The following is a 14279-nucleotide window of genomic DNA, read 5'->3' as shown; positions in this document are numbered from 1 at the left end:
TTGTGGTTTATCTTACATTATCTACAATATCATACATCAGGAGCAAAATACATACACGTGCTAATACAGCAGGATCCAAAAAACCTCAATTACAGTAGGAAACAGAACACATCAGTGGAACCTTCCCTTTTATACAAAGGCTCTTAAACAGACACAGACCCTGCTGAGTCATTCCCATCATTACATCTTACATTACACAACCTGGTTAGCTTTTAAATCATTACCTTGACAGGTTAGTAAGTGCCTTAATAATGGACATAATTTTTGTCCCTTTTTTAAATGAGGCAGCTTTGATATTTCTATCATCACAATCAAAATGAATAGCTTGGCAAACAGCTGAAATAACCAAATTATAAAACAATCTTTTTACTGCCTAAACAAAAAACAAAAGAACCCCTAGTATTACAGTGGAAGATAGGATTATCTTCTAAACTTTGCAAATACTCAACAGCATGTTCTAATTATTGGCATTATTGGGCATGTTTTCTAAATTCTGAGATTACTTTTAGTAGAGCCCATTTTAATTAAAATTGAATTGGATTTCTGTTTGTAGAATCACATGTTTCACAACTCATTTTAAAAATGTGTAAAGCATGGCACATGTAAAATGTTTATAAAGTGGTCTTAACATTTTAATGTAAAATAATTACTTGGCATTCATCATGGTTCTGTGCATATAGGTCACAGTCTGGGAGTTCTTTATACTCTTCTTTATTAATTCCCTATAAATGCAAAACTGCTGTATGTTTAAAATTATTTAAGTAATTTCTTTATAGGAACAGGTTTTAAACATGGGTTGATGTATTTGAATTGCTGCTTACATTGTCAATTAAAATGCAACACAGTAGCCATGGGTATTGACAATTCAAGTATTTTATTTCTCATGCTAAATACATAAATTAGTTATACAAATACTGTGTAAACAGATCACATTATCATACAGTTTCATGTGAAATAAAATTCATTACTGAAAGTTTATCCCAAATATACAAAAGTCCATATTCTACAAACTTGGTTCATAATTACAGTATAAAGTGCCAACACAGCAAAAAGTCCATTCATCATAGCTGAAATTCTTAAAGCGGTAAAATAAAGTTTTCTTCTTGAGTCATAAGACTTGGAATAAAGCACGTCTCCAATTCTTTCTGCTTCTGAAGGAGCCCCTGGAAAGATAAATGAATATGCTTTTACAAAACACGGAACAATTTTAAACAATGATAAATCTACACCTGACCTACAGTAGATACCTGTAATAATAAAGTTACCCTAGAAAAGTTATCAATTACATTCTGTTTATGCTAAACAGATTTTAAAATATTTGCTTTGTTAGGAAGTAAATTCTTCAGTCATGTAGAAAACGATGGCAATGAAATTTAAAGATCAGGTGCTTTTCCTGGAAAATAAAATTACAACTATGTCTAATTATCTCGATACCCCTAACAAAGTAGCTTACTATAACAAAACAACTTGATCAAGATCCCTTTTCACTGCACATTTAATTACAGAGCCTAAATCAGGCATGTCAAACTCATGACATCACGTGACATTGCATAATGTATTGGGACATTTTCCCCATTGCCAGCAATGAGGTGGGCGTGGTTTTATTAGGCCTAAATGAAAGGCAGATAATTTATCTCTGAGATAATGAACATCTGGATTTCAGTTGGAATAGCTATTGCCATTCAGGATACAGCACTTAGGAGCACTGTCTTGCAGATAACTATATAATACCTTGTTAATATTAAGTTGAGCTCCAGAGACAGGTTGGGACTGCTCTACTATAACAGCATCCCTACCTGGTTTGTTGAAACCTATTGATTTTAACACCTGTCCTTGTCATAGCTGGATCGTGCTCTGATTGCTTTGGAACTGACTGGTGCTACCAACTTCCACAAGGAGATCCCATTTGAAGAATTACTTGATTTTCAAAGAGTGATTGAGAATCTTCCCAAAGCTCTAATGGGCAGTCCAGCTAAGATTTCTGTTGCCCACTGGGAAAAAAGGGCATTAGTGGTCTTGGACAAGATTGTGCTAAGTGGCCTCTCCCAGCTCTCCAAGGGAACTCCTTGGTGAATAGAAAGCTCTGAAGTAGCAGAGGAAACACCCAGAAAGATGCTGGCCGACAATCACACCAATCAGGAAGAGCTCAACTTTCAGCCTAAATATTGATGAGCCCAGTGAAAAACGTGTTACTACATCTGCAGAATTGTACCCAGCAGCCCTTTTAAAGATCCCACTGAGTGAACATAACTAGGAAGAACAGGGAGGCTATGAGGAATTTTCTAGACATCTGGAAGATAAGATCATTTAAATCTGCTCAGAATTTGATCCCAGCTGGACAGGTCCCATAGAGAGGTGGCGAACATATCTTGCAAGGTTATCTGGGAGGCCTTTAAGCAGATGACTTCTAAAGAAATGGACAGATGTAGACTACCTATAACTGGATCCCCAAACTCCCTGGTTGGTAATATCTTCCAATAAGATGATACAAATATAAGTCTAGAGGTTGGTCATGAATCCATTCTTCTGCAAGACTAATTGCATTTTTCCATCTTTTCCTGATACACTTTTTGCCATGGATATGAAATAGATATTCAACAATTAAGGGTTCAATTACAGATTAGGATGGGACCATGGCTTGATGTGTTATGTGAATGCAGCCGTTACAAATGTAGATTTTTCAAAGTTAGACTATTGCTAAGTTTTAAAACACATCAACTAGACATTTCCAAAGAAGTAAGAAAGACGACATTAATTTAATAATAAAGAATGGTTAGGCAAAATGAAATGGTCATCTCAAGTGGCAGATAGGGGATTGGTTTCATACATTTTCTTTCCATCTTGTTAAGAGTTGATCTTGAATAAAAAACTATAGATATATTATCCGCCTTTAGCTCTCCTAGTTTTGCATCTGTTACAAATTGGTATGAGTTCCTAAAAAAAATTCTTAAAACCCAACTGCAAGTGAATTCAGTGAAGAAAAAATGGAGGCCAGATTGGTTAACAAAAAGGTTTATGAAGATCTGAAAACATTAGACAATGGGAAGAAATTCGGAGGTTACGAAATAAGAGACTTGTTACTACTAACAGTACAGATGTATAAGAAAGACGAAGACTAATGAGTTTGGATTGTACCAAGAATGACAAAAAGATTCTTCAGATATGTTCAAAACAAAGAAAAAGAAATCATGGTATTAGTTACTTAATGAAAATACAGATTGAAAGTATGTGTTCAAAGAATATGCAGCTTATTCAAAAATCACTCAGTAATAATTAGTGGTTCATAATCAGTTCAGAGAAGGAGTTGATTAGAATGCAACACTATTCACTATTTTTACATAATGTTCTGCATGAAGAGTTGGAGGGATTATCCAATTTCCAGCTGTATTAAAAAAAGGGGATAGAAGAATGAAATTAAATAGAAACATGAAACATATTCACTTTGGAAATGTGTGTAACTTTCCCAAGTTACAAACATCTGGAATTTTCTCACCTTGGCATTAGGATGTCTGAACTTAGAATCTAATTTAGAATCATAGTTGATTCCAACCAAATTAAGAATCAATAATGTAATATGGTTGCAACAAGGACAAATGCAATTTTAGTTGCCACCAGCAAAAATAAAACTTCCAAACTGCAGACTGGTTCAAAGAATGCTGAAGTATTCATTGTTGAAAATATTCTTATGACTGAAAGAGCTGGATGTGTTTAGCCTTGAGGTGGGATATGCTAGCACATCAAATACCTGAAAGGATGCCATAAAGAAGGTCAAACCCTGTCCCCAATCATCCTAGCATGCAGGGCACAGAATTAAGGATTTAAGTTCTCAATGAATGTTAGAAAATAATCTACTGGCCACAGTAGTTGGACAGGAGAACCAACTATGAGGTGGTACATTCCTCTTTATGAGATGTGCTGAAACAGACTGGACTATCTGTCAGGAATGCTTTAATTGATTTTTCTTACACTGAAAAAAGGAATAGACCCAATGAATACTCTTATCTTTTACCACTGTAAAACATTTCCATTAGCCACATTTGGAATTTATCTTTCCCAGATACACGAACAATAGTAACATAAATACTTAAGACAGAATAATAAAACTATTTATAGATAAGAAATAAATAACTAGAATGATTATGCTGCTAAATAGTATGGACAAAAATATAGAAGTATTAAAGAGGATATAAAAGTAACTCCCTCCATCCCTCCCCTTATTTCCTTTTGAGGTAAGCAATGCAAAAAACAGAAGAACTAGGTTAAGACTGGTAACCAAGTCTATTTTTTCTACATTAAGATGATTTACAAATATAGAGGTGAAACAATAGACATAGGAATAGGTGATGGAAACCTAGACGTAAATATATAGTTTCTTCAAACTTTTTTCAACATGAAAAGCCCAAGCAGCTTTAATGAATGGATGCCATCAAAACAGTTAAACAACAATTGGATGGTAAAATCACCCTAACAGCAACTGGTACTATTTCTGCCATGCTTCATAGTCAATCTAATGTATACAGGAAACTAAAAGATCTCAAATAATAAATGATCTACACCATTTCTGGAAAGTGTATGTAACAGAAGCAGCTTCAAATATATTAGTTGCTGCCTTCTGCTCTGGATTATTTCCACTTGCCAATAACATTTCTACTTGCCATCATAAATGGGTATTCTGGAAGGCACTGCAAGTTGCAGCTGACTAGAGGGAGTTATATTTATTAGAAGAGTAATGTAAACTCATTTTTAAAAGGCTTTTTAAAAGGATTAATGCTAGTTATTAATTAAAATATAATAATAATGACATTGGAAGAATATCTGAAGGACAGTGAAGAAGATGCACTGAACCTAGCACATCATGAAGTCTTACTGCGTACTGGAGAGTCCAAACTGGCCTACAAGAAAGACCAAATGAAGAATAGAAAAGAGACATGGCAAAGCAAAGTATTATATGTCTGGTACATTAAAAATAATAGCAGGCAAAGCAGATGGCAAGACCTGGCAATACCTTTAACACCATCAAACAAGAACATCTGCCTATTCAAGGTCCTTGGGAAAGACTTGATAGGTGGATAAAAAGGCCAAGTCCAGTCTAAACATCTGGCTGACTGCAATGAACAATAATAGTAAGAATAGTGATTCTCCTAAATGAAGGGACATATAATGTATCATTTTGAATATCACCTTTATTATACAAATATTTTTCAACATTAAAGAACAGAAACAATGTTTAAAATGGAAATTACTTCATATATTAAACATTTAGAAAGCATACTGTAAAGTGTTACATGTAATACAAGAACTTTTAGAAGAAGTGGAAGACATTACTATAGTTCCATTCCTAAGTTGGGTTGAAACTTAACATTAAGAAAACCAAGATCATGGCATCCGGCCCTCTCAATTCCTGGCAAATAGATGGGGAAGAAATGGAGGTAGTGACAGATTTTATTTTCCTGGGCTCCAAGATCACTGCAGATGGGGACTGTAGCCAAGAAATTAAAAGATGCTTGCTCCTCGGGAGGAAAGCCATGGCAAATCTAGACAGCACACTAAAAAGCAGAGACATCACCCTGTCAACAAAAGTGCGTATAGTCAAGGCTATGGTCTTCCCAGTTGCAATGTATGGCAGTGAAAGTTGGACCATAAGAAAGGCTGAGCGCCAAAGAATTGAGGCCTTTGAACTATGGTGCTGGAGAAGACTCCTGCGAGTCCCTTGGACTGCAAGGCGATCAAACCGGTCAGTCCTAGAGGAGATCAACCCTGACTGCTCTTTAGAAGGCCAGATCCTGAAGCTAAAACTCAAATACTTTGGCCACCTAATGAGAAGGAAGGACTCACTGGAGAAGAGCCTAATGCTGGGAAAGATTGAGGGCAAGAGAAGAAGGGGACGAGAGAGAATGAGGTGGCTGGATGGAGTCACTGAAGCAGTAGGCGTGACCTTAAATGGACTCCAGAAGATGGTAGAGGACAGGAAGGCCTGGAGGAACATTGTCCATAGGGTCACGATGGGTCGGACACGACTTCACAGCTAACAACAACAACATTCCTACAAAATGTCAGAAAGATTGGAGTTTTTTCCTAGGACTTGACTACGATATTAATCAACTAGAGAGGCAAGAGGATTGTGGCTGATGCAAAACTGGGAGAGCTAAAGATGAACATAATTATAGTTTCTTTTTTATTCAAGAAAACTAACTCATAACAAGAGGGAAAGGAAATTTGTAGAAGGAATTTCTACCAGTTTTGGGGACAAAGGACACTGCATAGTTTTAGGATTATATTTGTAAGTATGTAGCGCAAAAAAGTTTTCTAATCATAGAAGAATGGTTGTAAATCTGGTGTCTGTCTCCTAGAAAATATGCTATGGAATTCAGTCTCCCCTTAGCTATAAATGATTTTTGCAGTTTGAGATGTAGAAATATGATTATAAATAAAAAAAAACAGAACACTTCTGTTATGTCCCGTAGTTTGAAGCAATTTTCCTCCCAATTTGCGTGACTCTAAATGAGTTAGAACAATTAATCGGTGAAACAACCTGCCTCTAGAAGTTGTGAATGCTCCAACGTTGGAAGTTTTTAAGAACAGACTGGACAACCATTTGTCTGAAATGGTATAGGGTTTCCTGCCTGAGCAGGAGACTGGACTAGAAGAGCTCCAAGTCCCTTCCAACTTTATTATTGTTGTTGTTATAATCATCATCATTAAATATTTCATATTTTTATGAAAGCTTTAGAAACGTTCATCAGAAGCAGAATATATGAGAATTATGTAGAAGTACATTACATATAAACAACACTGCAATATGTTTAATGAAACCTTTTTGTCTTTTTACAAGATGGAAACAGTGCAGGCAGAATGTAATCTTGAGAGTGAAAAATTCAACACAAATGATCAATGGTAAATGATGCAATACCAGTGGAGTTTATGAAAAATTCAACAGCAACTTTACTACACTGAAGTCAACTATTACCTGTCGCAGCTCTGAAAGTCCTTTGAGTATGGCTTGCTGCCTGTCTCTCACCGTATTAGGCTTAAAAAGAGGATCCCTTATGTGATCAGAGCTAAAAACCTGCCGTGGTTTATGGTAAGTATCTAAAGATAAATATAGATACAATTAATTGTACTGTAAACAGTGTTATTTTTAATATTGTGCATGAATAAATTATGATGTGTCTTAGCTTGACATATGTGTGGAAGAGAATGCATATATAGCCTTCTGAAGAATTTACCTTTAGCCAATTTCAAAATATAGTTTCATAGAAGTAGTTTTCTACATTCATGGATACAACTTAAACTTATATACAGCTTTATAGTGCTTTACACCCCTCTCTAAGCATATTGCCCCAACAATCTGGGTCCTCATTTTACCAACCTCAGAAGGATGGAAGGCTGAGTTAACCTTGAGTTGGTCAGGATTGAACTCCTGGCAGTGGGCAGAATTAGCTTGCAATACTGCATTTTAGCCATTGCACCACCAAGGCTCAACGTGAGATCTATGTGGTTAACTGTTAGTGACCCTATGGATAAATTTTTGCCTTGAAGATCTGATTACAAATAGAATATATTTATGTTTAGATTGATAGTTTTAAAATTAATGATTTTCTCTTAAACAAATATTTCATTTTGTTCAGTACTGAATTAAAACAACACTTTAGAACAAGCAGTAAAAACTTTAAATGGAGGTTAATGGTGAAATATTCAATAACCATAAGTGTTTCTTGAACTCTCTACTGCAGTACCGTTCAGCTCTTGGTATTGTGGCTCATGCGTGGAGGGCCTAGTCAAGGGTGCATCTGGATCAAGGTAATATACTTCATTTGTTCGCACATAAGGAACAAAATGAGATGAAGGAGGTCTTTCAGCTTCCGCATTTGGAAGAGGCTTTTCACTCCCATGCTGATCTGTAGAAATACTCTTTGGGCTACCATTTTTGCTGTTAAGAACTGGGAAATCAGAAGTCTTTAGTTGTTGCTGTAATTTGTTTTTAACTGCTGGAACAGGTGGGGAGTCAGATCTGTTTAAAACAAACAATTCAGCTGCAAAAAATAGTCTCAACCAGAGCTTTCTTCATTTTATCAATCTATTATTAATTTCTGTTTATATTTAAAATGCAGTCTTGAAAATGTAGATCTCCTTCCACACAGAGTTTTATTTTGTTTAAGGGTAATTCAAAGGAGCTATGAGTGAAGATGAAGTTGTTCGATATTTGATATAACAAACTCATGTACATTTGATTTTTCAGTGCAAATTTTTTCTCTAATAGGAATTGCTAAAACTTTAGAATTTATGCTAATTTTACTTTTAAATACAATGCCATAACATTTGAGAACTTGACATATGTAAACATACACACAAAATCAATACTTTATTAGAGAAAGACATGCTAATACCTACCTTTGTTCAAATATTTTTTTTGAAAATTGTTCTTCCTAAAATAAGACCAAAATAGTTATTTTCACCACACCGTATTCTATAACGGACACTTATTTTACCTTCTGAAATAGAATGTTCTTGATCTACATGTTATATTTGATCTTACCCTTATTTTTTTTTAGTAATCTGCTAATAGCTGTGCTGCAGGGAATGAGATGGATAAATTTACATTTATTTATACTGAATGTATTCTTGGGAATCTGGGACAAATTAGGTCTCTACAGGTAATACTCAGTTAATGATGGCAACTGGGAATGGAATTGCAGTCACTAAAGGAAACAGTCGCAAAGAATGTCATGTGACTGCACTGCTTAGCAAAAAGAATCCTGGCTGCCATTAAGAAAATCATCCCACATTGTTAAGCAAGGTTGTCATGTAACTGCCATTTGCAATCTCCTACTGACTTCACTATTGAGCTTGCTTGCCAGAAACTGGCAAAGATGGTTGCCAATGACAACCATATGACTGTGGGACACTGTAATGGCCGGAACCCTGAGGACTAGTCATTAAGTACCACTCATTCAGAGCAGGTTTGAATGGTGGTTAACCAAAAGCCCACTGCACCTCTAGACGGATGCAGAGTTTTAGAGATTCCAATATTAATTCAATGTAAGTAAGTAAGCAAGCAAGCAAATAAATAAATAAATATTCTAATAGCAAATCAATATGCTCTAATTTCTTTGGCTAAATTGTCCCATGATGCTGATGAATTAAATTTTCAGACTTTACACTTTAAAGTTAGACCTTTATTTTAAAGCCTATGAGAATGTCCCCACCCACCAATATTACCCACTTTGGGCTTGAATAAAAGGAAATGTGTCACAACAAAAACAACTGAGATTGTCTTTTCCAGTTTTGAAAGCTGCCAGATATATTTGGTCAGTTAAACTTAAGTTTAAAGTATTAAATTAAGTGGCTAACTTTCCATCCAAATTACATGAGAAATTGATGAGGAATCAACCTAATTTGAAGACTGTTTTACTGAAAGTTTAGGGCCAAGCAAGAGATAAATACCTTACATCAGGATTTCAGACTATGCTGAGTATAACTTAGCTAAAGTATCTGCTTCGCAATACATATAATGAAAACATATATTGGTTAAACAATATAATCTAGATACTTCAGTTTCAGAGATACTTGGAATTCTAAAATCTCTAAGAGATGCTATACTTGAAGTGAAATCAGTAATCAAATTTAATTCAAAACAAGAATATGATGAAGGTAATTGAAATGTGGAATGAGGAATTGGAATATCCAATTTTAGAAAATCAATGGGTCCAAATTTCAAGAAACATAAAATATATATCTTAAGAATCAATTAAATTCAACAGAAAATAATGTGTTGATTAAGAACCCTGGCTGTACTGATCGCAGAAAAAAAATATTCCCGATGTTAAAGAACACCTTCAAGTTGTATACCTTTATTGGTTTTAAATCTCTATTATAAAAATAAAAAGATGCAGCAATGCATGTTTTCTGGGCTTACTAAATCTAAGGACTGAATTGATTTTATTATATTAATATATGGCTCTTCTTTTTTCTTCTTTAATCACTGTAGTTACATAAGAAGAGGAGGAGGAAGAAGAAGAGAACAGAGGCGTTGGTGTGGTGGTAGAGAAATTTGTATTTTTTAATTAGATTGTTCATCCAGACTTCATTACTGCACAGGTAATGCAAGGTGGCGAACATACATAATATCCTTTCTCTTTCTCTTTTCCCCACAACAGCAACCCAATAAGTTGGCCTGTGCTAAGCGAGTGTGACTAGCCCAAAGTCACCTAGCCAGCTTTCATGGCTGAGACAGAACTAGAACTCACAAACTTTTTAGCTGCTGCCTTAACCACGACATCAAAACAAGCTCTGTTGTTTTATTCTTCTCAAAAGTGAAATTCAATTATTTATAGCTGAGTTTTCAGTTACCAAAAAGTTCAGTTGAATTTCCATTTCTCCATGTGTGACATTCAATTCACCACTACTGCAAGTATTTATACTTGTCTGAGACAATGGTTTATGACTAGGCCAGAGGTCCCCAACCTTCTGGGCACCAGGGACTGGTTTCGTGGAGAGAGGTTTTTCTGCGGAGCGGAGGGTGTGTGGTCTTGTGTGCTGCCTGCATGCTGCGGATGGGGCTTTGCTTCTTTTGTGCGGACTGGTTGCTGGCATGCTGCGGCCTGGTACAGGTCCACCGACCAGGGGTTGGGGATCACTGGACTAGGACATCCTCACATTTTGAAGGCACTTACCTTATTTTTGACCTCATCTTCCTTGTGAGGTGAGAGGGCTCTATCTGGAGAAACACCTTTTTTCTTGCAAAGGTTACCAGGGCTGTTTCTTTCAACCAACTGAAGCAGCGCCATTTGTCGCTGTGCTTTGTTTTCTTCCCTCTGCTTTTGCTGGAGTCTGGGATATTTCTCAGAGGCTGGAATATATCTTTTGCAAGGTTTGTTTATGTTCCAGTCCACCTTTTTCCCATTTTTCCCCACTGCCTTGGGATGTTTCTGCTTTGGGGAATACTGTTCATTGCGACTGCAACTGCTAATAATATTCTCTTTTTCTGAGATCTTTTTATCTAGATATTGTGCTTCTTTCTTGCTTCTTTTATTGCTGAAGTCCATTATATATTCTACAGCAACATCTGGAGATGCGCAGTCCATTCTTCCTTCCCCAGCTGGTGTAGGGGAAATTTCAGAATCAGTGGGAAAATCAGTGATTGCAAACTCTAGCAAAAAGAAAGTTTAAATAATTCCTTCAAACATCACTCATAATAATTAACACTACTCCAAACATTTTGCTCTGAATGCCAACTAAGATAAAAAAAAAACAGCATTAGTAAACAAATTTAAAACTGGGGATGTTTATCCAAATTCTTAAAGTGGCCTTATCCAAGGTGAGTACATGACCACTAAATCCAATGGAAATCATCTCCAATATGATACTGTAGTGAGAGTTACAGTATATTGGTAATAAATCTATTCTAACATAGTTTACCTTATAGAACTGGCAAAGAAACATGTCCTTCCAGGAAAAAAAAATAACTTACTAATGCTATCCTACATTTTTTACAAGGGGAAGTGATTTGCTAACCTCCAGATGTTCTAATCTGAGAGACATTTTGGAAGTAGTGTCTAAATCAGTGGCACCAATCTCTAGCCTATCAAAATATATATTTGGTGAACCTGCTTCCTCCTGACAGCTGTCACGCCACTGCATTTTGAACAGAGTGCAGTTTCCGAGCAGTCCAATGGCAGACCCATATAAACTGTGTCACAGAAGGGCACGGTGCAGCAACCATAGAATTGTCATATGTCTTTTGAATGACCTGCATTTTCCAATTAATACTTGAAGTAAGGCTGCTTAAGTAAGCTCATTCTATTTACTCTTGTAAGCTAGACAGAACTTTCTGCTCAAACCCCAATTAGTTATTTCACTCTTTTCCCTTGTTATACATGCCCAGTGCCTGCTGGGCACTTAATCCTCTTTAATATGTAATCATCTTTTGATGATGTGTAAACTAAACGGCTGTGGCTATAAAACTTGCCGAAAGAAAGCAAACTCTTTGTGAGTTAAATTCCAGAGATCATCTCTCTATCTCTTGCACTCACCATGGCAATTGGGAAGGAGCCCTGTAATAATTAATTATGAGAATTTAAATAAACATAATGCTATTTGTATTAGTCCTGGCACCTCCTCTAATATCTGATTAGATATTAGTCCTGGCACCTCCTTTGATATCTGATTGTAAATTCTAAACTAGCCAGCAACACAAGAATGCCAGAAAATATTCTCCAGGTCTCATTTACCCAAGAATGTCATCTTGTGGGACTCTCTGCTATCAGTCCTGTGGAACAAGTACAAATAGTTCTCTACTTACAACCACAACTGAGCCCCAAATTTCTGTTGCTAAATCAGACATTTGTTAAGTGAGGTTTGCCCCATTTTATGACCTTTTTGCCACAGTTGTTAAGTGAACCATTGCAATTGTTAAGTTAGTAACACAGCTGTTAATTGACTGGCTTCTCCATTGACTTTGCTTGTCAGAAGGTCACAAAAGGTGATGATAGGACACCAGGCCACTGCAATCGTCATAAATATGAGTCAGTTGCCAAGAGTCTGAATTTTAGTCACGTGTCCATGGGGATGCTGCAATGGTCGTAAGTATGAAAAATGGTCATAAGTCACTGTTTTCAGTGTTGAGGACTACATATATTCTGCCTCAAAACTTCTCCCTGACCATTTTGTCTTTTAGGACTTGGCTTTTTGTAGTTCAGCTTAGTAATATAATATTTTATGTTTTATTTAAGTACTTTTTAATATTCTGTATTTCACACTGTGATATATTATTGCATATGACACTTTTGTTTTTATTAGTTCCCTCACAGTTGGTTTTTATGATGCATTTCTGTGATGTATTTTTAATCGTCTGTACACTGCTTTGTGTCATTCTATTTTGACAGTTTATACACTGAAATAAACCAATTCTGGACTCATCTGGCCTGGATATGTATTCAGGCTGAAAAGGGTACAGGTTTTCTCTAGGAGCCATTGTAATTGAAGAAAAGGGAGGGAAGTGGATTGAAGTGCAAGTTATCCAATGTGGCTGGACTGAGAGATGGCTCCTTCAGGAGGGGCTACACAATTGCTTTAAAGGCAGGTGGTACCTACTACTCTTGAAAAAAAGTTTATCGTGAACAGGTTAAAGCCACCACCCCTTATCCAACTGCCCAAAGGAGACAGGTGGGGCACAAATCCAATCCACAGCAGGAAGAACTCGTGCTAAGGGTACCCTATCTACTTCTTCAATTTCTACAAACTCAGAAAATTTCAGATGATCTCTTGAAGTCTTCCTCAAGTCATCTCAGCAAACTGTCCAACTCTGAACAAATGCAAGAGATTTCGTCAAGCTACAAAATCTGTAAAGGCATCACAGAAATGGGTGAGTCTGCTGCACTTAGCAAAAGGGAATGGGGAACCCCAACAAGATTGCTGAACAAGAGTCTGCCAAAGCATTATAGTGTGGAGAAATATGCAAAGAAAAAGTTGTATAATGAATTAATGTACCTGTCTGCACAGCTGTGTCTTTCTGAGGAGAGAAATTAGTTTTCTTTCTCTCATTTGTTTCATTATTAGTCTCTGCAAAACAGTGCTTTGGATGATTAGGAATCTCTAAAGCCCTATTCAAGTCAGTGTAATTATTCTCCTTTGTAATATCACCTAAAGAGAAGAAAAGTCAAAGAATACTCCAACTCTATACTTAACATTAGTTTAATGCTGAATTTAAACCTTTGTTTTTGTCAATACTTTTAGCATAAATAGCAATAGCACTTAAACTTATATATCACTTCACAGTGCTTTATAGCCCTCTCTAAGCAGTTTACAGAGTCAGCATATTGCCCCCAACAATCTGGGTCCTCATTTTAGTGACCGTGGAAAGATGGAAGGGTGAGTCAACCTTGAGCTGGTGAGAATCGAACTGCTGGCAGTCAGCAGAATTAGCCTGCAATACTGCATTCTAACCACTGTACCACCACAGCTCTTTTACCACTTAGTAAGGCAGGTGGAGGAGTAGGAAGAAGGAAATTTCATGTACATGCATGTGCATTAACTTGTGCATACTTATGAAAATATCACCCCGATATCTGCCAATAAATGGGTCTCTTCAAACCAAAAAGATGGCCCAGTCTAGGTATACAGATTACAAAAGATCAGCATTTTCATCTTTTATTTTTTTTAAAGAACAGTGTATGTGTAAAATAAAAGAATTCCATACAAACATACAGAAGTATATTCTAAAATAAAAAAATTGAGAAAAAGTGAGGTGGTACTATACTGAAAAATGTTAACATTCTGCT

The 14279-nt window shown here is 36.2% G+C and overlaps 1 protein-coding gene across 3 annotated transcripts in view; it reads right to left on the bottom strand.

Annotated features, from left to right (window-relative positions):
• Window positions 1–14279, bottom strand: part of CCDC66 (coiled-coil domain containing 66) — a 41519-nt gene continuing 27240 nt past the window's right edge. Inside the window, exons 14-20 of one of the 3 annotated variants that reach the window (XM_081320015.1) lie at window positions 13489–13641; window positions 10674–11149; window positions 8392–8426; window positions 7704–8011; window positions 6968–7089; window positions 5006–5105; window positions 1–1163 (exon numbers count right to left, since the gene is read on the bottom strand). In XM_081320015.1, coding sequence (XP_081176141.1) covers window positions 976–1163; window positions 5006–5105; window positions 6968–7089; window positions 7704–8011; window positions 8392–8426; window positions 10674–11149; window positions 13489–13641 — 1382 coding nt within the window. In that variant the 3' untranslated portion in view covers window positions 1–975. Of the gene's footprint in view, window positions 1164–5005; window positions 5106–6967; window positions 7090–7703; window positions 8012–8391; window positions 8427–10673; window positions 11150–13488; window positions 13642–14279 lie in introns of those variants that run through there. The other 2 variants (XM_081320016.1, XM_081320017.1) reach the window with 2 other exon arrangements.

Source organism: Vipera berus, assembly GCF_964194415.1.
Source record: "Vipera berus genome assembly, chromosome: 2".
NCBI classification, from domain to species: Eukaryota; Metazoa; Chordata; class Lepidosauria; order Squamata; family Viperidae; genus Vipera; species Vipera berus.
This window is presented reverse-complemented; position numbering and strand designations above follow the sequence as displayed.